Source organism: Sapajus apella, unplaced genomic scaffold (genome assembly GCF_009761245.1).
Source record: "Sapajus apella isolate SASKATOON/1434 unplaced genomic scaffold, GSC_monkey_1.0 scaffold2, whole genome shotgun sequence".
In the NCBI taxonomy this organism is placed as follows: domain Eukaryota; kingdom Metazoa; phylum Chordata; class Mammalia; order Primates; family Cebidae; genus Sapajus; species Sapajus apella.
Genome location: NW_022436942.1, coordinates 20,279,121 through 20,305,208, shown reverse-complemented (window position 1 = coordinate 20,305,208; position 26,088 = coordinate 20,279,121). Strand labels below are relative to the sequence as shown.

At 47.5% G+C, this 26,088-nt stretch overlaps 3 protein-coding genes across 8 annotated transcripts in view; 1 reads left to right on the top strand and 2 right to left on the bottom strand.

The window, feature by feature from the left end:
* The window catches only part of CNPY2 (canopy FGF signaling regulator 2), a 6,202-nt gene extending 1,976 nt beyond the window's left edge, over window positions 1-4,226 (bottom strand). The window contains exons 1-3 of the mRNA XM_032290760.1: window positions 3,704-4,226; window positions 3,004-3,116; window positions 2,726-2,841 (exon numbers count right to left, since the gene is read on the bottom strand). Coding sequence (XP_032146651.1) covers window positions 2,726-2,841; window positions 3,004-3,091 — 204 coding nt within the window. The 5' untranslated portion in view covers window positions 3,092-3,116; window positions 3,704-4,226. The remainder of the gene's footprint in view (window positions 1-2,725; window positions 2,842-3,003; window positions 3,117-3,703) is intronic.
* A 302-nt stretch (window positions 4,227-4,528) lies between these two features.
* PAN2 (poly(A) specific ribonuclease subunit PAN2) lies at window positions 4,529-19,187 on the bottom strand. 6 transcript variants are annotated; one of them, XM_032290698.1, is made up of 26 exons: window positions 18,997-19,187; window positions 17,942-18,344; window positions 15,271-15,440; window positions 15,037-15,157; window positions 14,793-14,870; window positions 13,749-14,016; window positions 13,011-13,353; window positions 12,709-12,805; window positions 11,707-11,826; window positions 11,384-11,503; window positions 10,961-11,089; window positions 10,667-10,866; window positions 10,412-10,560; window positions 10,182-10,288; window positions 9,872-9,970; window positions 9,683-9,756; window positions 9,428-9,575; window positions 8,978-9,121; window positions 8,788-8,847; window positions 8,450-8,540; window positions 7,463-7,620; window positions 7,220-7,363; window positions 6,907-7,086; window positions 6,687-6,780; window positions 5,834-6,031; window positions 4,529-5,239 (listed from the first exon to the last, which is right to left on the bottom strand). In XM_032290698.1, exons 2-26 carry the CDS (start codon window positions 18,221-18,223, stop codon window positions 5,205-5,207), a joined length of 3,609 nt encoding a protein of 1,202 aa, XP_032146589.1. In that variant the 5' UTR covers window positions 18,224-18,344; window positions 18,997-19,187; the 3' UTR covers window positions 4,529-5,204. The 6 variants fall into 6 exon arrangements, 5 of the variants coding, with proteins under 5 accessions (XP_032146589.1, XP_032146619.1, XP_032146611.1 ...); XM_032290728.1 differs by having other exon boundaries at window positions 10,424-10,560; XM_032290720.1 differs by having other exon boundaries at window positions 10,412-10,557.
* A 4,544-nt stretch (window positions 19,188-23,731) lies between these two features.
* IL23A (interleukin 23 subunit alpha) lies at window positions 23,732-25,690 on the top strand. The gene is made up of 4 exons (XM_032290688.1): window positions 23,732-24,480; window positions 24,707-24,805; window positions 24,972-25,118; window positions 25,224-25,690. Exons 1-4 carry the CDS (start codon window positions 24,319-24,321, stop codon window positions 25,383-25,385), a joined length of 570 nt encoding a protein of 189 aa, XP_032146579.1. The 5' UTR covers window positions 23,732-24,318; the 3' UTR covers window positions 25,386-25,690.
* The last annotated feature ends 398 nt before the right edge of the window (window positions 25,691-26,088 follow it).

Genomic DNA, 26,088 nt, shown 5'->3' with positions numbered 1-26,088 from the left:
AAAAAAAAAAAAAAAAAAAAAAAAAAAAAAAAAAAAAAAAAAAAGCAGGGTGTGGCAAAATGTGCCTGTAAGCCCAGCTACTCAGGACGCCGAGGCAGGGGAATCACTTGAACCCAAGAGGTTGCAGTGAGCTGAGATCGCGCCACTGTACTCCAGCCTGGGTGACAGGGTGAGAATCCGTCTCAAAAAAAAAAAAAAAAATGCTTTCCCTAACTGATTTTAATTTTTAATTAGTGTGTGTGTGTGTTTTGTTTTTTAGATGGAGTTTCACCCTTGTTGCTCAGGCTGGAGTGCAATGGCGTGATTTCCACTCACCACAGCCTCAACTTCTCAGGTTGAAGCCATTCTCCTGCATCAGCCTCCCAAGTAGCAGGGATTACAGGCATGCGCCACCACATCCATCTAATTTTTGTATTTTTAGTAGAGATGGGGTTTCACCATGTTGGGCAGGCTGGTCTCAAACTCCTGACCTCAGGTGATCCGCCCACCTCAGCCTCTCAAAGTACTGTGATTACAGGAGGCGTGAGCCACTGTGCCTGGCCTAGTTCGGTTTTTAATTAGTATGGTATATTTGTATAGTTTCAAAGTACTTTCTTTTCTTTTCTTTTTTTTTGAAACAGACCTCACTCTGCTGCCCAGGCTGGAGTACAGTGGCGTGATGATTGAGGTTCACCACAGCTTAGATTTCCCGGGCTCAGGTGATCCTCCCACCTCAGCCTCCAGAGCTGATGGGACCACAGCTGCACACCACCACACCTGGCTAATTTTTTGTATTTTTTGTGTAGAGACAAGGTCTTGCCCAGGCTCGAACTCCTGGGCTCAAGTTATCTCTCTGCCGCAGCCTCCCAAAGTGCTGGGATTACAGGCATGAGCCACCATACTTGGTAGTAGTTTCGAATGTATGATTTTATTTTACCTCATTGTACAACTCTAAGAAACAAGACAGTTATCATTAGATCCAAGTTATAAACAGAATTCTTTGATTAACCCTGATCAACTTATACTTTTTTTTTTTTTTAAAGATGGGGTTTCACCATGATGGTCAGGCTGGTTTTGAACTCCTGACCTCAGGTGATCCACCCACCTCAGCCTCCCAAAGTGCTAGGATTACAGGCGTGAGCCACCATGCCCAGCTTATATACTTTTAATTCCTATAGATTAAGATAATAATTTTATTATACTTTAAATTCTGGGATACATGTGCAGAACATGCAGGTTTGTTACATAGGTATACACATGCCATGGTGGTTTGCTGCACCCATCAACCTGTCATCTACATTAGGTATTTCTCCTAATACTATCCCTCCCCTAGCCCCCACCTACTAGCAGGCCCTGATGTCTGACATTCCCCTCCCTGTGTCCATGTGTTCTCATTAATAATAATTTTTTTAAAATTCAGACCAATATCCTCAGTAAGCATAGTATTAAAGAGGTAGTATAGGCTCCGTGGACAACAGCTATTAAAGCACTATAACCTTTTTTTTTTTTTTTTGAGACAGTTTTGCTCTTATCAACCAGACTGGAGTGCAGTGGTACAATCTTGGCTCACTGCAACCTCTGCCTCCTGGGTTCAAGCAATTCTCTTGCCTCAGCCTCCCAAGTAGCTGGGACTACAGGAGTGCGCAACTGCGCCTCACTAATTTTTTGTATTTTTAGTAGAGATGGAGTTTCACTACGTTGGCCGGGCTGGTCTTGAACTTCTGACCACAGGTGATCTGCCCACCTTGGCCTCCAAAAGTGCTAGGTTTGTTTTTTTTTTTTTTTTTTGAGACAGAGACACTTTTGTTGTGCAGTCTGGAGTGCAATGGTGCGATCTCAGATCACTGCAACCTCTGCCTCCCCGGTTCAAGCAATTCTCCTGCCTCAGCCTTCTGGGTAGCTGGGATTACAGGCATGCGCCACCATGCCCAGCTAATTTTTTTTTTGTATTTTTAGTAGAAACTGGGTTTCTCCACGTTGGCCAGGCTGGTCTCGAACTCCTGACCTCAGGTGATCCGCCCGCTTCAGCCTCCCAAAGTGCTGGGATTACAGGTGTGAGTCACCATGGTTTTGGTTTTGGTTTTTTTTTTTTTTTTTTTCTTTTTGAGACAGCATCGTGGCTTACTGCAGCCTTGACCTCCTGAGATCAAGTGATCCTCCCACCTCAGCCTTCCAAGTAGCTGTTACTAGAGGCACATGCCACTATGCCCCACAAACTTTTGCATTTTTTTGCAGAAATGGGATTTTGGCATAATTCCCAGGCTAGCACCGTAATCTTAACATTCCCTTATATATTGATTATTAGATACAGCTTTGTGTACGTGTGTTGTTTTTGACTAAAATAAATTTCCTAATTACGAGGATAAGACCTTTTATTCTTTGTTTTTTTCATTTTTTATTTTTAGCTCTGACTCAGATTTCTATACTTTTATTCTTTTCTGAACAGATATTTGTATATATACCACAGTGCTACATTAAAAACATGAGTCATGTGGATGTAGAGAAGGGGAGTGATCAGGACTCCCTGTTTGCTAACAAATTCTACAGCAGAAACAAAGTATTAAGGTTTACAGCCAGGATGCAAGTGCATGGGGTAGAACGCTGCAGCTTCTAAATGAGAGAGAGCCAAACCTTTATCTCTCTGGGTCTGTTTTCTTCATTTCTATTAAACAAAGGTCCTTAAGCAGTTGAATTCTCATCCAAAGCCAGAGTGAGCTACTTTGTTTGGGGGAACAGTAACAGTTACCTCCACTACTGACTGGCTGCCATCTGGATTGATCCGGAAAGATCCCATCTGAATGGTTTTCTTGGGGTCCACCTTGGCAATTTCCCATTCTAGTTCATCCACCAGAGCCCTGCACGCTGGCAGAAGAGGAGAGAATGGGAGCAGGGGATAGGGAAGGGGGTAGGGTGGGAGGAGAATGGGATCAACCCAGGATTTCCATTCATCCTTCTCCCAGTTCTTGGATCTCATGCCCTCCCAAGGCTCTACTTCCTTCAGTTCTTTTTCCCGTTGTGCTTTACCTCCACAGTGAAGATCCTGGCTCCTCCGAGCCCAGGCAGTTCCCAGCAGGGCCCCCAGAAGCAGGGCCAGCCAACCCCAGCCTTTCATCTTTATTGTAATGGGGTCGCTCCACCTGGGTTTGAGAGGTCATAAAACATAAATGTGAGAAGCCAACTCCATTTTTCCCTACCCCCCCACCCCACCCACTCCTCACCCCAAAGCTTTCAAAGGCCTCACTGTGACTCTGGCTCTACTTTCCAGGAAATGGCCGGGACACAAAAGGGCTTCTCTGTTGCAGCGCTTGAAGGCTCCGATTCCCCCAGGGCAGTGGGTGAGAGCGAGAGCTCAGGACTTGGGGCTCAGCCCCAGACACTACGTGGATGGGTAAGGCCCTAAGTGTTGGTACTTTAGCACTGCATGCCTAGGGCTCACGGGGCTTTGTGGCAGCTACGGGAGGTAAGCTGGCGATTACGTGAGAACTGAGGCACCGGGGAACTGCCGGCAGGGAGCCCTCAGTCAGGCCAGGAGGCCAGCGAGGAGAGCATTCAATAACTAGGGCCCATTTGGATTCTGCACCGAAGATTCCTGCATCCCCACCTCCAGCCCGTAAGTGATTACCAGTACGGACCAGCCCCCTTTCTAAGAACTCCGCCATTTCTTTCGCTCTCGTCCATCCCCAACCCTCAGCGCCCAGCGCCTTGCCGCCCGCGTCCGTCCCACCTCTGCTCCCAGGGCCGCCGCCGTGGCCCAGGCGCTGGAAGACCGCTGGACTCTCACTTTGGCCCCAGTGGCTCCCGAAACTACACCTGGCTGCGCGGAGCAGAGCTGTCCGGGATTCTCCAGAGCGCTTCGCCGCTTGCCACACACGGGGTGTCCCGGCGACCGCCTGACCCAGCTCCCCGGGCGCTAACTGGTATCTAAGCGGGTCTCGGGTGTGCTGCGGTGAGAGCCCCAATCAGACACCGACCCCAAACCCGCCCCTCCAAACTCTCGCGCGAACAGGCAGCTTAGGAGCGGCTCCCGGACAGCAAGGACCCCGGGCGATCGCCGAAGGACCCAGACTTGCGTGGCGAACAGCTCCACGTGACCACCAGGGGTCAGCCGGAGAATAGGAGTGGCCTGAAGCGAAGACAGAGCCCGGGCATGCTGAGTGGGATTGGCCAAGCGTGCGCTTAAGCCAGCCCAGGTGGGCTAGGACCTTCAAAACGGTGCGCTGCAGGCCAGCTAGCAGCCCAGGTTTCAATACACAGGAAACTACATCTCCCAGGACGCACCGCGGCACCAGACTGATATTTGTGAGCAACTACAGGTCTCAAACTGTACTGGGACCTGTAGTTTGGCGGCTTACACAATTAACGGGGTAACCATTCCGTACATCTTCCAACAGTCTGACTTAGGGTACCGGACAGCTACTAGCAAAGACCCAGCATTGTCCACAAAAGGAATAATTATACCCTTTCCCACATCCATAACTTTGGATTCCGATCCTTTACCTTCATACAAAGGAAGGAGAGGAAGACTGAAACCAGAGAACACTAGCAGTTCTCTAATGAGATAAATAACAAAAGATAATATTTTGTTTTTATTTTATAAAACATGCAGTTTACAACAAATTTTTAAAAAACAGAACAAAACTTGGGAGAGGAGAGTGGGATGGAAGACAAATGCTTCTCAGCTGTCGGCAGGAATAAATGAAGCCAGCAGCCAAGCTTTGTTCAGGATCCAAAGGCCCTTTTGGCAACGGTATTGGCAACACTAGTTTGCTTGGGCCACCAACACTCTACATGCTGGCCCCTCCAGGCATCCCTGAAGCAGCTGGTGACTTGTGCTAAGTCTTGAACTACTGTGGTATCCTCTGTCACTGTTCAAGACTTCAATTCCTAGCCAGCTAGGAACTGACAGTTTTGGCTCCAGGAGCTTCTTTGCCTGGATATTAGTCACCCAGGATATTAAGAACACCAATTACTTTCCATCTGGGTCAATTCTAGACTCTGTTTCTGTACCACTGTTTTGCAAAGGATGAAGAAGGAATGAATCTGGCTCCTAGAACCTTTGCAACAATTCTGCTGTATTCCAGTTCTATTAATAGCACCATCTGTAGACCCTGAGCACGTCCAATTCTGGAAGTGGACAAGGTATAGCCAACTTAAGAAGCCATCTCCCAGTTCTGGGACTATAGAACAGTAAAGGGAGAGGGCAGGAGTTCTTTGGGAAGGGTAGGTCAGAGCGCCAACACTGAGGAGAAGACAGCTGCATCTGTCAGAGACAAAACCAAAAGCATGATTCAAGCTGATAGAGAAAAAGCATCTTCTCATACTTCCTATGAAGGAAAAATGCAAGAGAAAAAAGGGCATGGACCTTCCCTGAACATTTTAGACTTGGGCAAGAGGACATTATAGTTAATGGAGAGTTTCTATAAAATCTATTTCACTGAATATTAGGAGGATAAAGTGCTTTGTAAACTGTTAAGTGCTGTTCTCCATATATGCACTCAAAATCCACCCAACTGGGGGCACCAGGCTCATGCCTGTAATCCCAGCACTTTGTGAGCCCAAGGTGGATGGATTGCTTGAGCCCAGGAGTTCCGACCAGCCTGGACAACATGGCAAAACCCTGTCTCTACAAGAAGTACAAAAATTAGCTGGGTGTGGTGGTGTGCGCCTGGTTGTCCTAACTATTTGGGAGGCCGAGGTGGGTGAATCACTTGAGCCCACAAGGTCGAGGCTGCAGTGAGCTGTAATTATGCTGCTGCACTTCAGCCTGGCAACAGAGTGAGACCCTGTCTCAAACAAACAAACAAAATACAAAATCCACCCAGTCCAGTTTCCCTTGTCCCATCCCAGGTCTTACTCTTGGGACTTGTTTGGCCCTCAGGCTCTGGCACCTTCCAGTCCATCTTTCGGCCCTTCTCATAAAGACCCTTGAGCACCTTGTGGAAAGACTCAGGCTCAGTGCCATTTTTGCTTAGCTCCAGATACTTTCGGTAGAGCTGAAGGGCTGTGCGGGCATCCTCAATACTGTCATGGGTTTCCCCTTGAATCTTCAGGTCTGGGGTAAGTAAAGGTGGAATAGTTTGGGACCCAGCAAAGGGAAGGAGGAACATGTCTCCCCACTCCCAACTGACTCCAGAAAACTAAAAAGCCTGACTGCCCTTAAGGGAAACTCAAACACCTTCCTCAGTGCACAGAAGGGATACTGAAGTTAATTAAATCCATGAGTAATTGTCGCCACTAACTGAGGGTCCCCCCTACTCCCACTTTATCCTCTAACACTGTTCCTGCTTTTTCTTCCCCCCCTGCCATGCTTTTTTTTTTAGATTTGGGGTATACGTGCATGTTCATAACGTGGGTATATCATGTACTGGTGGGGACTGGGCTTCTAGTATACCTAATATGCAAATAGTAAACTTTGTACCCAATACATAATTTTTCAACTGTCCCCATTCCCCCATCATTCCCCCCTTTTAGAGGCCCAGTGTCTATTATTTCCATCCTTATGTTTGTATGTACTCATGGTTTAGTTCCAACTTATAAGTGAGAATATGTGGTATTTGATTTTCTGTTTGAGTTAATTCACTTAATATGATGGCCGACAGCTTCATCCATGTTGCTGCAAAGGACATGACTTCTTTTTTTTTGTTTTTTAAATGGCTGCTTCTGCTCTTAATGTGCACCACAGGCGCCTACAAGGCAGAGCAACTCACCCAGAAAGTACCAAGCAAGGAATCGCAGGGAAATCATTCGTTTTCGAGGCATATGGAACAGGTAGACAGTATCAAGGACTTGGTCCTTGGGCACCTGGCAAGGATAAAAGAGGGAGAGACTTAAGGTAGGGGATCTATAATTCCCCATTTTCTAAAGGCACAATGTATACCCTGAGGGGCCCACCCTCAAAATAAGACTCTTAAAAGAGCCCTGCCAAACCATCAGGTTGATGACCCGGAAGTCCTTCTGCAGGCCATGACCCACAAACTTGACTCCAATGTCAATGAGAAAACGAAGCTTTAAGTAGGTAGACTTGAGAGTTGTTAGGTGCTTGGATGAGATTTTGGCATCAAGATCACCAGGCTTTATACCCGAGTATTGAGTCAAGTAATCCACCACCTAGGAATAGAGAAAAGGACAAGTCTTTTTCAGGAAGTGAGGTGGAGTTTTCCCCTACCACTCTTCCCTGGGTTCTTGAGCACTGTACATAAGCACCAAGGTGTGCCTCACTTGCATCTCCATATCCTAATACCTGCTCCTGGGTGGAGATGTAGTCATCAATGAAGGGGATACCCTCATTGGGTCCCTGGCCCCGAACACAGGTAATCCTGGCTACTGACATCTGGCTTGGTTTAATGGTGGACTTGGTACCATCACTGCGTAATTCTGCTTCCTCCTACATGAGAAGAGTTAATAAGAAAATCAGAGAAATGCTTACAACTCCTAATATCCTCAGAGTTCTCTTCCAGTGCCCCATCCTTTTGGTCTTGGTTACCTCATTAAGGGTGACAAACTCAGCATCCAAACCCACCAGGTCCCCAATCTGTGGCATCTCATTCAGCATCAGTGGAATAAAGGTAGTATGTGTTTTCCGCTGCTTCCGTGCCAGTGAGGCTTCAGCCAACAAGACACTTGCCTCAATAGGGTTCTTGACTGGAAGGAAGAATGCAGAGGACACAGGGCTTCGATAGGGAAGAGACCAGGGGAGAGAAGCCCAGGGTGGCTGATTGTAGACTCTGGGTCTACTCTGTGATCCCTCAATAGTCAAAGCATGTAAGAATAAAGATCATGTCTGATGAATGGGGCAGGTAGACAGAGCAGGTCACATCAGGAAATTATCAAGAAATATGCTAGAAAAAAAAAAAAAAAAAAACAGAAAAGACCACAGAGGGCCAGGTATGGTGGGTCATGCCTGTATTCCCAGCACTTTGGGAGGCCGAGGCAGGCAGATCATGAGGTCAGGAGATCAAGACCATCCTGGCTAACACGGTAAAACTCTGTCTCTACTAAAAATACAAAAAATTAGCCAGTCATGGTGGCACATGCCTGTAGTCCCAGCGATTCAGGAGGCTGAGGCAGGAGAATCACTTGAACCTGGGAGGTGGAGGTTGCAGTGATCTCGGCTCACTCAGCTGAGATCACTGCAACCAGCCTGTTGCCCAGGCTGATCTCAAACTCTTGAGCTCAAGTGATCCACCCACCTCAGCCTCCCAAAGTGCTGGGATAAAAGGCATGAGCAACTGTGCCTGGCCTACACTAGGCTAATTAAAAAAATTTTTTGAAGAGATGAGGTCTTGTTATGTTGCTCAGGCTGGATTTCCCACTTCTAAATTTAAGGTCTAAAAAGCAGGAATTTCTTTAGCATCTCCAGAAATATTAACACTGGTTACCAATCCCAAGTACTTGCAAACAATGCCCCAGATCTCATCCTGAAGCCCAATCTAAACTGCCCACACACTTGGATCTACTATGTACCACTTACTGTTCAGGTTGTATCTGGAATTGAGATTCCGTTTGACATAATAAAGGATTGCAGGTACTTTCCAATTCATGTCAAACTGCACAGCTTCATGCTATAGAAGAGAAAAAGCACTTATGGCCAGTGTATATCACCCTTTTTCCTTTTCCCTTTTCAGAGAGAGGCCAGGACTCAGGTGCTAGTTTTTTTTCCAGGTGCTATTTCTAACTGCTACTGTTTTTATTCCTGAGGATTCCTTCCTTCCTCTCTGTTGAATCTGCCTGGCATTGTATAGGTCCCTAAAGACAAGGATGCTAGGAAAAGGGGAAATTAAAGAAGAAACAGAACATGTTGCAACTAACCTTGTCAATAGGTTCAATAAGAAAGTCATTGAACAGATACCACTGCTGGTGAGTAACGCCCTATGGAAATACAAAGACAGACTGTGATGATACAAAGTGATGGCTGTACCACTGTCTCAGACTCAAGGACAGACCTGGGACTCACTATGGCTATCCCAGGAGTGTTCCTGCCCTCTACAACCTCACTCACCTCCTTGCGCTGGTGGTAGGTCTCTCCAACTTTGATGTGAGCCACCAGGCTGCCCCCTGTGCGTGAGTCCAGGATGTGTACCACAGTAGCCATCAGGTCATAAACATAGACACCATGCTCCTCCTCTGCCCTGGCTGGGCCCCACTGTGAGGGGGGTACCCAGGCTGCTAAGCTAGGTTCAAGGATGGGGAAGGGAGGGGAACGGGGACAGAGGACAGGGAGTTGGGGGTATAGGGGATGGGGGACCAGGGTGGGTTATATCTCCATCCTAGCCCATCTATGACCCCAACACTGAACTGAGTGACTATGGAAAATCCCCTAACCAGTAAATACTAGGCCTTATTCTCTTCCTTTTCCCTTTGCTAAGTTTTACCTTCCCCCTGCCCTCCTTTACCTTCTGCCCCACCTTCTCTCCCTTATTCCCTTTCCTCTTCCCAATTTTTCAACAACCTGCATCTCATCCCCATCAGTCCAATTGCAAACATCCAGCCCTTTGTTCTTGGTCATCTTCATGCGAATGGAGAAAGGAAGCCAGACGTTCTTCAACTCCTCAATGGAGGGACACACCAGCACACCCTCTGGACTCCCTAGTTCCTTCCTATCAGGTTAGAAGAATTGGAAATTTGTTCTGAAAGAGATCTAGCCAGTGACAAGAGGAGCCACTGGGCAGTTCCATCCTTTGACAACTCCCAAGACAGCACCTACCAATCAGCCAAAGCAAATTCCTTGTTCTTGGAGATTTCCCCACTGTGTTTCTTTACTGCCATCTTGAAGGCAACCTGAACATAGAAGAGAAACATCCAATTCTTCAGGAACATAATCATATGTGAAGATCAGAAGGGGGATAAAATTAAAAAGTATTCCTGAAGCCCTGTTTCTAGTCTGAGTCCTTACCTCAGCCTGCATTCTCCAGAAATCGGCCTCTTTTGAGCTGTTCACCTCACAATTGATGACAAGAATATCTGGCAGATGGCGGATGTTGCGGGTCTGAATCTGAGAGGAAGAAACAAACAAAAGAATGGCAGGAATGTACAGGAAAAGGAGTCTGGACAGGAACTTGGGTCTGCATCCTCAAACTGGAATTCCTCACTCCCCCAGAGATCCCTGGCTGGCAGTGCTGACACAGCCAGCCCCATATGGGATGGAGGCTGAATCCCCAACATGGCAGGAACAGGACTCTAGTCCAGTCCAACAGTCCACTCACCGTGGGCTGGTACTTTTCACAGTTGTCACACCAGGCCTGTGTATTCTGGTCCAAGCAGATGCTTCGCTTCAGCACCTGAGCAAAGTCATAGTTCTTCCCAGTTTTATCTGAGGGAAAATTGAATGCTTTACTCCTGGTTCTCCTTTCTACCCACAGTTAGCCCCCAACACCCTCTCCCTGATGTTACAGGACATTTGTGGGAGCCCTCCCAACTGAGCTGCAGGGTATACCACTGTTACTACCATCAGGGTAGGAGAGCGTGAAAAGCAGGGTGGATGAGGCTCGCACGGTCTCACTGCCACAGCGGCAGAGGCTGCAGTTCTCCATCTCACAGCTGAAGAGCTGCCCGATAACAGAGTCCCCCGATGAGCAAAAGCTGCTAAGAGTGGAGAGGGTGACATTTGCACATTGAAGAAGTTAGGAGACCCTTTAAATCAGAGGGGCCTGTCATGATGGGATTAACTATTTCTATCCTGATTTCATACCTGCCGCCAGCACCTCGATAAGCCTGTGGTACTTCCAGTTCCTGCATATCTTGATGCAGTTGAGTGAGAATGAAGCGATTCCACCTCTGAATGAGCCTGGCCAGATTACCCTTGCCTGAAGCCTCATCTGAGTCAGCCAGGATCAGACCAAGGGCTGAGGCCTCAGGAATAGTACGGAATGCCCGAAGAAAATTATTGCCCTGGAAGTGTGTTGGTGGATAGGGGTTATTTTCTCTTTTGTGTCCACTTTCCTTCCCCTTCCATTTTAAGTGTCTCAGGTCTCCAGGTACTGACCTGGCAAGGGTCACCACGAGAGAGGTCCAACATGTGAAAGAGGAAGCCCAGCTCACATGCCAGACAGAACTCCTTCTGGCAAAGGTGGTTCTGAATTAGACAGCGTACAGGCTCCAGGAAATAGAGCACCTGGAAGGAAGAGCAGAAGAACTGATGCAGGAAACTGGCATGGGGATGAGGAGAAATATGGAGGTTAAGTGAGCTGGTGGAAAATACACAGCAGGGGTCCACTGAGCAGTGAGTCCACCAAATCAGTGGAGCTCAGAGGAGACCTGAAAGGTGTAGAGGCAAGAAAGAATTGTAGAGGAGACCATGGTAAAGTGAGCATGGCTGAGGAGACCTGGAAAGAGCAGGGGTCGAGCGGCCATAGGGAAGAAGGAAAGCAGTAGGCACTTTCAAGTTGTAGGAATACCCAACCCTTACCTGGATCATGCAGTTACAGTAGGCATTGGGAATGTGGGGCTCTAATCCAGCAAACAAAGTCTTATTGTAGTGTTTGAAGTCAAAGTCCTCCAGCCCTAGCTTGGAATATTTGATGGTCACCTAAGGCAGAAATAGTCTGAGCAAGCAAGGATATCCTCAGAGTCCCAATCTTTCTAGTAGCCATAGCCTTTCCTAGAACCTCCCTCCTGGGTCCAGGGTGGTAGCTGAAGGCCTCCTGACTGAGTACTTCAATCCTTTCTCATATGACTTTCTTCCCAGGGTACCTTTCCCCACATCCCACAGGCCCTGATATCCCTCAGCACCTTGCGGTATTTCTTAGAAACCATGTGGAGATGTGGCTCCTCTTCTCGTCCTACTGGAGACTCAGTGACTTGGCTGAAGCTGTCAAATTCACTGTCTGACTCCTTGAGTCGGTAAGGTATCTAGGAATTTTAAGACGAGGTAACCTTGTTGGGTGTCTTGTCATCTTTGGCTTCACGCTCATTTATCCCAATGCTGAAATAGCCACCAAGTCCTGAACCTTCTATATTCATAGCTTTCTCAGCATCCGCTGCTTCCTTTTTATTTCCACTGCCATCACTCTGCTTCATCACAGCTGGACAACTGTCATGGCGACCATGCTGGTTTCCCTATATTCACGCTGTCCAGCACAACACTGCCAAATTAACCTTTGCAGAATGCTGCTTTTTGTGCATTACTTCCTCTATTATACAATGGTGTTCAAAGCTTCACAATCTGGCCACTTTTAACTTTATTTTTATTTTTTTACCCTCCCTCGCCACTCTAACTTTAATCTCTTACTGTATCCCAATACCAACAGCTACTCTAGCCAGACTGGTATACTCATATAGTCCCCCTCAGACATGTGTTTTGCATTTATGCCTCTTGAGACCTTTACTAACACTGTTCTCTCATCTTGAATATTCTCCTCTGTTACTATCTACTTAACTTGTATCCCACCTTTCCAGCTGAATACCCAGCTCTTTCATTACACTTTCCTTGGCCACTCTAGCCCAGAGTAACACTTTCTCTCCAAAAAGCTCTGGCACTAAACGCTTATAACATTCCTTCAGTATTTAACAACAGAACATAATTTCTGATATGGCTATGTCTTATCTTCACCAACCAAATATTCAATTTTCTAAGAGCAAGGACTCTAGCTTCTCTATCTTTGAATCCTCCCTAACACCTAGCATAGTTCCATCAATTTGATAGGTTCCAAAAAGCATTTACCTAGTACAGTAAAAAGACAGGATAAACTTCAGTGAGCTGGGGTAGGGACTGACCCTCCACTCTGAACATACCTGATTGCGTAGCCTGGTGCGGGGATTGGGTGCATAGCCAATGAAGCCCACCTTCTTCATGGTGCGCAGAATCTCTGCATCCACGGGTGGTGCTCGCCTACAATCCAGTATAGTTCTAGGGCTTAAAGGGTTGCGGTGTACACCGTTCCACTCCCCAATCCCCAAGGGTCCAGAAAAAAAGAAAATACTTAAGGTAGACAAAAATCAGGGAAGTAGTAGAATAGTAACAAGGCTAGCAAAGAATTCTGATATCTTGGCCTTCTCCCTCCCTCCCACCTTTTGGCCCAGATGTAGGGTACAACCTGGGAGCTGGAGCGGAGTTGGCAGCAGGCCAATCGGAGAGAAGTGTGTCAGTGGTGAGCGGGACAGGGATGAGGGAAAGAGGCAGCAGGTCCTGGCTCCAGTCCAGAGGAGGCAGTGAGTCCACGAGACATGGCAAAGCAAACTCAGTCTCACGGGAGTAGGGGTTGAAGGAAGGCTCCGGGGAATCAGTCCAGAGGTGCACGCAGCCCTCAGAATCCCCAAAGGCCAGAGCCTGCTTGCTGGCTGACACATCAAATGTCATTAGCAGAGGCCCCACAGGATTCACATGAAAGATATCTGCTGGGTTGGCCAGGCCTGTGGGTTCACAGAACTGGCACTGCCCTGCAAAGTAGGAAGAAACCCACTGAGCCCTAGAAAGTGAAAGAGAGCCATACTCTTATGCCCTTCCTACCCAGTCCCCTGATTTCGGGGCAAGATGGGCCCCAAATCCATGCCTAGAGACAGAATGCCACCTGATGCCTTCCCATAAACCACCAATGGTTTGCTACTCATCAAACAGTAATTCTACAGTTATTTTGCCTACTTTACCTTTTTCCAAGGTCCTCACATTCAAGAAAATAAAAGCTCTAATCTCTGGCCAAACCCAAGTGAAACTCTGGGACCCTGATGAAAGGTTACTTCTTTCCCCAACAAAAAGGTTTCAGGACGAGTACTTCAGGTTCTAGCTCTCCTTTGCTTATCGATCCCTCCTACCCAATCCCATATACCCTTCATACCTGACTGAGAGATGATAGCAAGACGAGAAGTATATGTAGGAATAAAGCGCAAGAAGGCAGGATCCACGTGTACTTGAAGTGGTGTGATGGCACGCATCATGCGCAAATCATACACCTTGAGGAAACGATCACAGGCCAGGCCAGTGAGGCGACTGGAGAAGCCACAGGCAGCTAGCAGGTTGCCGTGCACATCAAAATCCGAGAGACTCCCTGAGAAGGCATCAAACTCATGTTCTACTTTAAAAGTACGAAGGTCTCTCAGGGAAACCTTAAAAAAAAAAAAAAATCAGTTATCTGCAAATTCTGTTATCAGAAAAAAATAACTGCCACCTACCTAACCCTGTGGGGTCCCTACCCTACCAAAGGAACTAAGACTTTAGGATATGGACTCTTTTTTTTTTTCCCCCCCACAGAAAGGGCATTCAGAGGATATGGATTCTTAGAGCACAGAAAAGGTAAACAGAAAACCCCAGAGCCAGAAGGGGCTCCAGAGAGAACTCATTTACCCTTTTTGCTTCCAGGGTACTTTATTATCATAGAAAACATCAGGCTGCAAAATAATCTGATAGTATAACATCACTGAGGAGGAAGTGAATTCACTCCGCTCATCCTCCTCTCCAATTCAAGTATACCCCAGAGTTAAGGGAAAGCAGGCCGGGCACAGTGGCTCACGCCTGTAATCCCAGCACTTTGGGAGGCCGAGGTGGGCCACTCACCTGAGGTCAGGAGTTTGAGACCAACTTGACCAACACAGAGAAACCCCATCTCTCCTAAATATACACAATTAGCCAGGCATTGTGGAGCATGCCTGTAATCCCAGCTACTTGGGAGGTTGAGGCAGGAGAATAGCTTGAACCAGGGAGGTGGAGGTTGTGGTGAGCTGAGATCTCACCATTGCACCCCAGCCTGGGCAACAAGAGTGAAATTCCATCTCAAAAAATAAAAAAATAATAATAAATAAAAACAGTTAAGGGAAAGCAGATCCCAATCAAGTGTCTACTGAAACAGGGCCCTGAGGTGGGAGGAGAAATGGAACTTGGCCACCTTGCCAGACGTGTGGCCGCAGAAGAAGAAGCGATTTGTCTGTCTCATAATGGTGACTCCCGGCGTTTCTACTGTATACTGGAGAGGGAAGCAGGAGAAACTAGTGAGAAGATTGATTTTTCCCACAGACCAAAGGAACAGAAAGGTCATACCCACATCTCAGACACATTACCAGCCCAAGCATAACCCTGCCCCCTCAACGGCCTCAGACCCTGCATAGGTCTTTCTTGCTCCAGGCTTGTACCTTCTGAGTCTCCTGGACAGTGTTAAGATCAATCTCCAGTATGTGATTCTGCAGCCCACCAACGAGTAGAGTACTGCTGTCAGTCAGTAGGAGACTGTGCATATCCTCATTCTCATCCAGCCTGTTGGGGAGAGGAAAGGCTCAGGGGCCCAGGCCTTACAAGTTGCCAATCCCTTAGCCTTCCCACCCTATGAAGTATCTTCATTCCCAGTCCAGAGCTGAGAAGCTACTTACAGGTAATCAAATATAATGAGGCCCCCACGGGCCATATACTTGAGGTTGTTCTTGGTGAGAAAAAGGATACCATTCTCCAGGCTCTGGATCTGCCGAATGTCATCACTGCCATTGACCTGAAAGGATGAGTAGCGCTCCAAGGCTGGGCCAAAAAATGAAGTGGCATGGCCCTATATGGGACAAAAACAACAGAGACACTTACAGTGGAGGGGCAGGGGCCGTCCTACAGCCCCTCAGGGACTGAACATGGCTCAGCTTTGATCCTTTCCTGCTTGGCCTTTGTGACTAGGAGCAACTGATGCAAAGGGCTAGGAACCAGTCAATCTTAGTGACAAAGACACTGATAATACTGTCTTATGTTTGTTTAATGTGTTATACAGTATTTTTGTACACCCTACCTCATTTTATCCTCACAAGGACCCTGCTGAACAGGTAATGGCTCAGTTGATTAGAACAGTATATAGAAGGTCAAGAACATAGTCCAAGGATGAGTTAGAGGCAAGGGTCTGACCAACTATCTAAAACAGCAACATTGTTTCTAAAAGAGTCATTACGAAAAAAGATTAAAACAAAATACTATGAAACCAAACCAAATAGCAACATTTCCCACATTTCATTACCTCAGCCTCTTTACTCAACTGTATTTTTTTTTTTTTTTTGAGATGGTGGTCTCACTCTGTCACCCAGGCTGGAGTGCCATGGCACGACCTTGGCTCACTGCAACCTCTGCCTCCCAGATTTAAGCGATTCTCCTGCCTTAGGCTCCCAAGCATCTGGCAGGCACCCACCACCGCACCCGGCTAATTTTTGTATTTTCAGTAGAGACAGGGTTTCACCATGTTGGCCAGGCTGGTCTCGAACTTCTGACCTCAGGTGATCCACCCGCCTCAGCCTCCCAAAGTGTTGGGATCACAGGTGTGAGCCACCGTTACCCGCCAGTATTTTTCTTAAGAGTACTAGTCGACCTGATGTATTGTAATGTTTTTGTTTACTGCTTATTCCAAAACTAGACCTTAGAGCAAGGTCTGATACCTGGTATGTGGCTCGAAAAAACACTGGTTGAATGAATAAATGTCTACCTCTTCAGCTTCCAATCCAGTAAATCCTAACTGCTTGTAGTTCCTGCATTTTGTACTCACCAAGCTTTGTAGTATCTTGGGAATCTTTGTTTATCGTATGCTAAGACAGCCTTTTCCCATCTATTTCACCTGATTTCTACTCATCTTTCAAGACTCAGTTCAGGTGTTACTTCCTTCTGGGTGCCCTTTTTGACTTTCCTCCATCCTCTCCAGCATCCAGGACATCTTTTCACACTGGCACTTAGTACCATGAAATTATCCATTTTGTATATGTTTTTTACCTCGATGTCCTGTAAACTCCTTGAGGGCAAGGATTATGTTTTATTTAGCTTTATTCACAGTGCCTGGCATAGCAGTAGACACTGCCTACTAAACTGAATGAATCACACACACAAAATTAATCCCTTCTAATGGAAAAACAATTCATGCCCTGAGAAGTAAATTAGTAAACAAAGGACAGCAGAGTATTTCTTACAAAGTCTTTGGGCACTATAGCATATTGGCAATTTGAATACAGATTTTAAAAAATTAAGATTGATAACTGCTCTGAGAGAGATTAAAATCAGCCAGTGAAAACAAAATGATTCAATGTAAGATATGCAGAATCATTCATTAAATATTCTATAAAAATAAAAATAGAAAACAGAGGAGGGGCAATAGAAATAGAGATTGGATTTGGATAGCTACAGACTAAGTGATGGGTACAATTATCAAGACAAATCAAAACACTGGATGGGCAACTGTGACAAAAGTGGGATGCCAGCCAGGCGCATGGCTCACACCTGTAACACCAGCACTTTGGCAGCTCTATGCAGGAGGACCACTTAAGCTCAGGAGTTTGAGACCAGCCTGGGCAACACAGTAAGACTAAAAAAATTTTTAAAAATTAGCTGGGCTTCGTTGTGTAGGCCTGTAGCAGCTACTCAAGAGGCTAAAGTGGGAGGATTGTGGCTGGGTGCAGTGGCTCATGCCTGTAATACCAGCACTTTGGGAGGCCGAGATGGGTGGATCACAAGGTCAGGAGTTCAAGACCAACCTGGCCAACATGGTGAAACCTTGACTCAACTAAAAATACAAAAAATTAGCTGGGGTGTGGTGGCGCACACCTGTAATCCCAGCTACTCTGGAGGCTGAGGCAGGAGAATCGCTTGAACCCAGGAGGTGGAGGTTGTGGTGAGCAGGGATCACACTATTGTACTCCAGCCTGGGTGACAGTGCAAGACTTGTCTCAAAAAAAAAAAAAAAAAAAAAAGGAATAAGTGGGAGTAAGTGGGAGGATTGTATGAGCCCAGGAGGTTGAGGCTGCAGTGAGCCATGATCACATTGTGCCAATACACTCCACCCTAGGCCACAGGGCAAGACCCTGTCTCAAAAAAAAAAAAAAAAAAAAAAAAAAGTGGGATGCCTTCTGAGAAAGAATATATCCTTTATTTCTAGATCTTGGACTCTCCCTTTATCCTTCCAACCAGACCCAGCTGTCTCATCACTACAACTCCTCAGTACTGGCTATCTGCAAAGCGGCTGTCCTTGGGTTAAGACCAGATAAAGACCTTCAACATCTTTCAGCCCTCACAAAGGGGTACAGTTCTTACCCCGTGGCTCCCCACCCACAGCATCTCCTCGTGCAAGTCAAAGTGGGAGACGGAGACAGGCACACCCACTTCAGCCACCACGCTGTGCAATTCAGAGTAGACACCTTCCATTATGTGCACTGATTCCTGGACGGGAAGAGCCTCCAAGGCCACTCCCTCTGGGTCCAGCTCCACATTCTGTAGCAGACTTGGGTTCAGGTGGGCATCCAGGACAGGGTCCAGGGCAGAATGCATGGCTGGGGCATACTCTGCCAGTCCAGGGTCCAGACCCTCAAAGTTCATGATGACGATGGCAGCTGATTACAACCACAGCTGTCACACCCTCCCTTACCACAGTCCCTTTAGATGCCTGACCCAACCTTCAGCAAGACAGCACTGGTGGGCCTAGAATGGACATCCTGGCCTGTAAGGGGAAAGAGGTAGCTGAGTCAAGGGTAGGCCCAGGTACTGGTACTTAGTGTCTTCTAGGTTACGGGGCAGGAGGGAGATGAGGCAGGCATGAGGGATGAGGCTGCCAGCCAAAGGATGAAGCAGGCGGGGGAGGGATAGGCAGTGAGGTGGAGGTGGTAGAACTGTTGTCCCTATCTCTCCTCCGCTAGGCCCTCTGTACTCTCCACCATCCCATTATCTAACCTAATCCTTGACTTCCCTTTCTTCTAACTTCGGACTGCTCACTTGCCTCGTTCAGCCCTGAATCATCAGGTGAAGGGAGCGGGAATTGCGGTGGGTGTAGTTAGGTAGAGGGATCTAAGGTGCTTTTTCCCCAGAATTGGGGGTGGGGAGGATGGGTTGGACGGTGAGGGTGGGGAGAAGTCACTTTCCCAGAATCCTCTCCAATAGCTACCCAGGATTCTCTAGAGGAAAACAATAATGGCCAGTTACCCACAATTGGGGCGGGGGCAGGGGAAGGTGATGGAAACGGCTAGTTACCCAGAATTCTCTGGGGGAACAAGAGAAATTGGTTATTCAGAATTCTCCCACGAGGGTGGGGAGGAGGGGGATAGGGGCAAGGGTCAGATGTGTTCCTGGGATGCTTACGGGGGATGGGTCATTACCAAGATTTCTCCATGGCGGATATTTTGGAGCGCGTGGAGTTAGAACGAGTAGGGGGAGCGCAAGCGCTGTCAGCTCCGCGGGAAATTCCAGTTTCCCCAGTTCTCCCCCACGCCTAGGGCTCAACCTAACCACTACGGCGCCAAGGACCGGACTCCCAGGCGCGCCGTCCAATCAAGAAGGGCTCGGGGCACACTTAAGCCAATCAGAAAGGCACTGGGGAGCATTTGAGCCAATCAGAAGAAGCCAGGTACGGCGACTCCGGACGAGAGCGTCTGACGCAGGCGCCGGAAAAAGAGGTTACGGGGCGCCGATGGGGACAAACACAGCCAGACGCCGGACTTGTTGGGTGGCGTTAAAAAGTAACTCTTTTAGTCTACTTGAACAAAATTACATCTAGACTTGGAAACGGAACTTTATGCTTTTTATAACTCTAGGAACTCTAAAATAAGGGGCACCCAAGGCAAAGCACTGGGAGTCAATGCTGCGTATTCCCAGCGGGGCGTAGTCCACCCCCTCTCCCTGCAATGCGCTTGTGAGCCACACCGCCACCTCTGACCCTGTTGTCCCCGAAACTCGCTGGCATTTCCTATCATTTCTAGATATGGGAAAGAAAAAAGGAAGAGGGAGCCCGACTCCTGACACAGTTCAAGTGACTGCATCTTTACAGACATCCATCTGAAACACCCATCCGTGGTTGTTCCCTCCCAAGCGACCCCGGTAACATTCCTGGGTAAAGGATGCCCCTGGTTGTCAAATTCCCCTAGCTCTTGAGGCTGGCTGGACGTTATCCCTCAGAGGGGAATGAGCATGGCAAATTGAGACTTTTGTTATTCTGAAGGATTCGTGGATCTTGTGATATCTGATTGCTTTGAAATCGGTCCAGGTTGTGCGACGTCTCAGAGCACTTTAGGTCAGCTGTTATTACTGCTTCTAAAGGCCACATAATGGGACTCTGATGGTAGAAAATCTTCGCAGAGGATTCAATTCTATAACATTTCTCTCTCAATAAGGCTGGTGAATAGACCTTCATTAAAGGACCCAGGAATTTAAATTTCCAGGACTCAGAGGGGTAGGGGTCCCCAGTCAGAGATCCTAGAGCCTAGACCAAAAGGAAAACACAGATGGCCTCTCAAACTGATTTGATTTGACTTCGCAGGTCATTAGATGTAAAATCTCCTAAAAAAGGTGGGTGCTGAGAGACCTAGACAGTTTCTACACTTTAAGAAATGTCCATATTGAGGTCTCAAATTGAGAAAGACTTAACAGACCCATGATAATAACCTGGGATAAATAATCTATGTCATGGATGCTCATGTGTCTCGTCTTGTCTTTTTTTTTTTTTCTTTTTGAGACAGAGTCTGGTTCTGTTGCCCAGGCTGCAGTGCAGTGGTGTGATCTCTGCTCATTGCAACCTCTGCCTCCCAGGTTCAAGGGATTCTCCTGCCTCAGCCTCCTGAGTAGCTGGAATTACAGGCATGTGCCACCACACCCAGGTAATTTTTGTATTTTTAGTAGAGAAGGGGTTTCACCATGTTGGTCAGGCTGGTCTCAAACTCCTGACCTCAGGTGATTGGCCTGCATTGGGCTCCTAAAGTGCTAGGATTACAGGTGCGTGAGCCACCGCGCCTGGCCATTTTTTTTTTTTTTTTTTTTTTAAGGCAGGGTCTCACTCTGTTCCCCATGCTTGAGTGCATTGGCCCTCTCACTCACTATAACCTCAACCTCCTGGGCTCAAATGATCCTTCCACTACAGTCTTCCAAGTAGCTGGAATTACAGGCATGGGCCACCACACCTGGCTAATTTTTTGTATTTTTTTGTAGAGATGGGGTTTCACCACGTTGCCCAAGCTGGTCTCAAACTCTTAAGCTCAAGCAATCCTCCTGCAACAAGCTGAAGGATCAGCCAGAGTCATTGACAATGTACACTTTCAACTACCCAGAGCTTCTGGGCTTCCTAGCCATGGGGTCCAAAGCTGGGACTGCCTTGATGCCAGTGGAGGGTCCCAGAACAACAATTTGGATGACGTCAAATTGGCCCCCCAAAGTGCTGGGATTACAGGCATGAGCCACTATACCTCGCCTACACTATCCAATGTAATGTAATGATTAAGAATTCAGGATCCAGGCCGGGTAAAGTGGCTAACACCTATAATCCCAGTACTTTGGGAGGCCAAGGCGAGCGGATCACAAGGTCAAGAGATGGAGACCATCCTGACCAACAAAGTGAAATCCTGTCTCTATTAAAAATACAAAAATTAGCTAAGCATGGTGGTGTACACCTGTAGTCCCAGCTACTCGGGAGGCTGAGGCAGGAGAATCGCTTGAACCCGAGAGGTGGAGGTTGCAGTGAGCTGAGATCATGTCACTGCACTTCAGCCTGGGCGACAGAGTGAGACTCTGTCTCAAAAAATAAAAATAAAAAAATTCAGGATCCAGGCCCTGATAGTGGCTTGTGCCTGTAGTCTCAGCTACTCAGAAGGCTGAAAATGGAGAGATCACTTAGTGGTGGAGGTTGCGGTGAACCAAAATGATGCCACTGCATTCCAGCCTGGGTGACAGAGTGAGACCCTGTCTCAACAAAACCCCCCAAACACCAAGAACAAAAAAGAATGCAGGATCTGATGATAGATTGCATTAGAATTCTAGCCACTAAAGCGAACCACGGTGGCTCGTGCCTGTAATCCCAGGACTTTGGGAGGCCGAGGCAGGCTGATTACCTGAGGTTGGGAGTTCAAGACCAGCCTGACTAACATGGAGAAACTCTGTCTCTACTAAAAATACAAAATTAGCCAGGCGTGGTGGTGCGTGCCTGTAATCCCAGCTACTCGGGAGGTTGAGGCAGGAGAAAAGCTTGAACCCAGGAGGTGGAGGTTGGGGTGAGCCGAGATAGTGCCGTTGCACTCCAGTCTAGGTAACAGGAGCTGTTACCCAGTTCTTTTTTTTTTTTTTTTTTTTTTAAAAAAAAAAAAAAAAAAAAGAAAAGAAAAGAAAAAAAAGAATTCTAGCCACTTAGAAGCTCTGTGATCTTCGGCAAATTGCTTATCTCTGCACCTCATTCTCCTCATCTGTAATATGGGGTAATAATAGGATCTACCTTAAAGGGTTGTTGTGAAAATTAAATAGTTTAGTACAAGTGCTTAGACAAAGTACTTGGCATTAATCGAGAGTTGGATATATATTAGCCATCATTATTAACCACCTGGGGGAACTTCAACTCGATTTGGAGTCTAGGCATACAACTGGAATGCCTAGAAGTGTCTTGTGAATGTGATTTGCATAACAGTCTAGGCCCAGCTGACGTCAAGGGCTCCTTATAGCTCCAAGTCAGATGTAGCCCTGGAAGTAGTTCCTGCCACGCAACAGTCCCACAATCTCCCCACCAACCCTGCTTCCTACCCAACTTCTGCAGCACCAGGAAGTGAAACAGAGAGGACGAGCCCCGTGCCTCCAACTCACCCTTGTCCCTCTCATCCCATCCCCCCAGGCTCTACTTCCTCCTCCTTTTCATCTTTCTTTCATCTGTTATCTTTTAGAGTTCCCAGAATGGGGACCAGAGATGGGAAAGGCATAGGAGACATTGTACACAAGTAAGGTGAACTCCCTATCCTGCCCTCTTCCATTTACTTATTCTATTTGTGTCCACAAAAATTAGCTGGGCGTGGTGGCGCGTGCCTATAATCCCAGCTACTTGGGAGGCTGAGGCAGGAGAATTGCTTGAACCCGGGAGGCGGAGGTTGCAGTGAGCCGAGATGATGCCACTGCACTGGAAAGGCCCGCATTAGGGAGAAAGGCAAATCATTTCTCACCCAAACTCAGATAATTCTCTGATGCTTTAAATGTATGATCTAAAGGGTAGATTTAATTCAGAATTATATTATTTTTTTCTTCTCCCAGCTCATACCCTACAGAATCATGATATTTGAACCAGAAGTGTCATTAGGCAGTTTTGAATAGTTCTAAGGCAAGGTAGACCTCCATTCAGGACAAGTTTCTAGGAAGAAAAGGGTCAACCTCTTGGGGCAGGCTTTGGGAGCTAGCTGTGTGGTCACCAATGGCCTCATTCTGACGTCTTCGAAATTGTTCTGGGACCCTCCGCTGGGGTCGGGGCAGTCCCGGCTTTGGACCACCTTATACTCCCACGCCCAACCTCACACTCTAAGCTGTTTCACTAGATGTTGCATCATGGAGGGTGATGAAATCAGTGTCAGTGGATTTTACCCATGGATGCAACAAGCTGAAGGACCAGCCAGAGTCACTGACACTGTACACCTTCAACTACCCAGAACTCCTGGGCTTCCTGCCCATGGGGTCCAAAGCTGGGACTGCCCCGACCCCAGTGGAGGGTCCCAGAACAATTTGGATGACATCAGAATGAGGCCATGCGGCTAGGTGCTGGAATGTCTAAGTTGGACTTCCAGCCCTTATTTACACTAGTATCCTGAAAAAAAACATCACCCAACTCTTACAGAGCCTATGAAATCTCAGGCCACTAGGTTTGAAGAATCAGATGGTTCTTAGTCAGTAACCCTCTTCCCACAAGTGCCTTTCTAACCTCTATTGTGAGGCCTGCTTCCCAGTTCTCCAAGTTCCTTTATGTCCATTCTCTTCTATGAAACAGGACCATCCAGTGGAAATAATGCTATTTCCAGCTGAGAAAAAGAAGGCCGTTTATTCTTAATAGGAGGGCATCAGATAGGAATCAAACTTCATTGCAAACAGCTCACCATCCTATTGGGAGATGAATGAATGCTTCTCTGTTTTGGTTTTTCCTCAAGCGGGAGGAGGTGATGAAATTAGGTTTGGGGTGTGTTAGGTGTATAGCTTTGAGAGGCAAAAAGATCAGGGAAAGATCAAGCAGGAAGGAACTTACACCAGATTAATTTAAATATGTGTTACTTTTCTTCCCCCTCTCGCCCCATCCCCACCGTGCCGTCCCCGCCCCTTCTACAGCATTTCGATTCCTGGAGAGCATTACACATGTGTCCCATCCCAGGCCTCTAGCCACAGCAACCACACGACTCATTTCTCCTGGAACTGAGGCTGCATACCTGGGCTCCCCACAGAGGGGGAATCCCACCTGCTGTGAGTCACCTGCTGGCATAAAGGGCGGGCCTTACAATGCAGGGACCTTAAAAGACTCAGAGACAAAGGGAGAAAAACAACAGGAAGCAGCTCACAGACTCCGTGGACAACAGAGGGAACCTTACCAGAGACACACTGAACAGAGAGAATCAGGCTCAAAGCAAGTGGAAGTAGGCAGAGATTCCACAAGGACTAGTGCAAGGCACAGAGCCAGCCAGATTTGAGAAGAAGGCAAAAAGATGCTGGGGAGCAGAGCTGTAATGCTGCTGTTGCTGCTGCCCTGGACAGCTCAGGGCAGGGCTGTGCCTGGGGGCAGCAGCCCTGCCTGGGCTCAGTGCCAGCAGCTCTCACAGAAGCTCTGCATGCTGGCCTGGAGCGCACATCCACTAGTGGGACACATGGTGAGTGGCAGCCTGTGGAGCCAAACAGGAATCTCTCCAAGCTCTCCAAGGCTGTGATGGAAGACTGTGGCCTTGGGTGGAAGCTGGAAGGCTGAGGGCCATCAGGGAGTAAGGGAGGACAAGAGAGTAAGGTTCCTGAGAGTCATGGGCCGGAGGGTCCAGTATTTTTGGCCTCAAAAATACTTATCTTACTTCTTCATTCTTTTCACCCCTTCCTCCATTCCAGCATCTAAGAGAAGAGGGAGATGAAGAGACTACAAACGATGTTCCCCATATCCAGTGTGGAGATGGCTGTGACCCCCAAGGACTCAGGGACAACAGTCAGGTACCACTGGGATGTGACTGGGCCATGAAGGAGAGGGGCCTGAAAACATGGCTTGGTACCATGGTAACCTAGAATTTGTGTCTGAAAATCGTAAGAAACTGGGTGAGTCTTCAGTGAATGGAGTAGGAAGAGGGTGTTCTCTTTCATTGCTTTCTTTTCTCCTTAGTTCTGCTTGCAAAGGATCCACCAGGGTCTGATTTTTTATGAGAAGCTGCTAGGATCGGATATTTTCACAGGAGAGCCTTCTCTGCTCCCTGATAGCCCTGTGGGCCAGCTTCATGCCTCCCTACTGGGCCTCAGCCAACTCCTGCAGGTATGAACTAGGGGCCTGGAGGATGGGGGCTTGCAGGTGTCAGAGACAGAGGGTTGGGGATTAAGGTTCTAGAGTCTTCTCTGACTGTGTCCCATGTCCTTTCAGCCTGAGGGTCACCATTGGGAGACTCAGCAGATTCCAAGCCCCAGTCCCAGCCAGCCATGGCAGCGCCTCCTTCTCCGATTCAAAATCCTTCGCAGCCTCCAGGCCTTTGTGGCTGTAGCTGCCCGTGTCTTTGCCCATGGAGCGGCAACCCTGAGTCCCTAAAGCCAACAGCTCAAGGATGGCACTCAGATCTCCATGGCCCAGTGAGGCCAAGATAAATCTACCACCCCAGGCACCTGTGAGCCAACAGGTTAATTAGTCCATTAATTTTAATGGGACCTGCATATATTGAAAATTAGCAATACTGACTGACTTGTGATGCTGACCTATGATAAAGTTGAGTATTTATTAGATGGGAAGGGAAATTTCGGGATTATTTATCCTCCTGGGGGCAGTTTGGGGAGTATATTTATTATATTTATATTAAATAATGTACCTTTTACAATAAAGACTTATTTTTGTGGCTATATGAGTTTAATTTCTAGGCTCAATTGGGAAAGAGAAATCAATGGAAAAGTAAGGCCAAGGGACTACAATATGCATCCCTTTCTTCTGCTCTGAAGGGCTATGGTGGAGAGTGGTATTTTCTCATGACCCCCTGGTGTATAGAATAACTGGGATCTCTTTGGTATTTAATTCCTATATGGCTGAGCAAGCAGAATGGGATTACCAAGGGTTGAGATTAGGAAGTGGGGTCATACCTAGGGGTCCCTTGCTCCCTGATCCAGTGCCTCCTTTCCTGCTTTCCTGGCCAAGGGTATATCTGGCCCATGATAGGAGTCCTGATCACCGCAGGATCAAAAGTCAGAGCTCAGTTTTGAGCAGGAAGGGCATTCCAGGGAAGTGAAGGTAAATCTCCCAGACC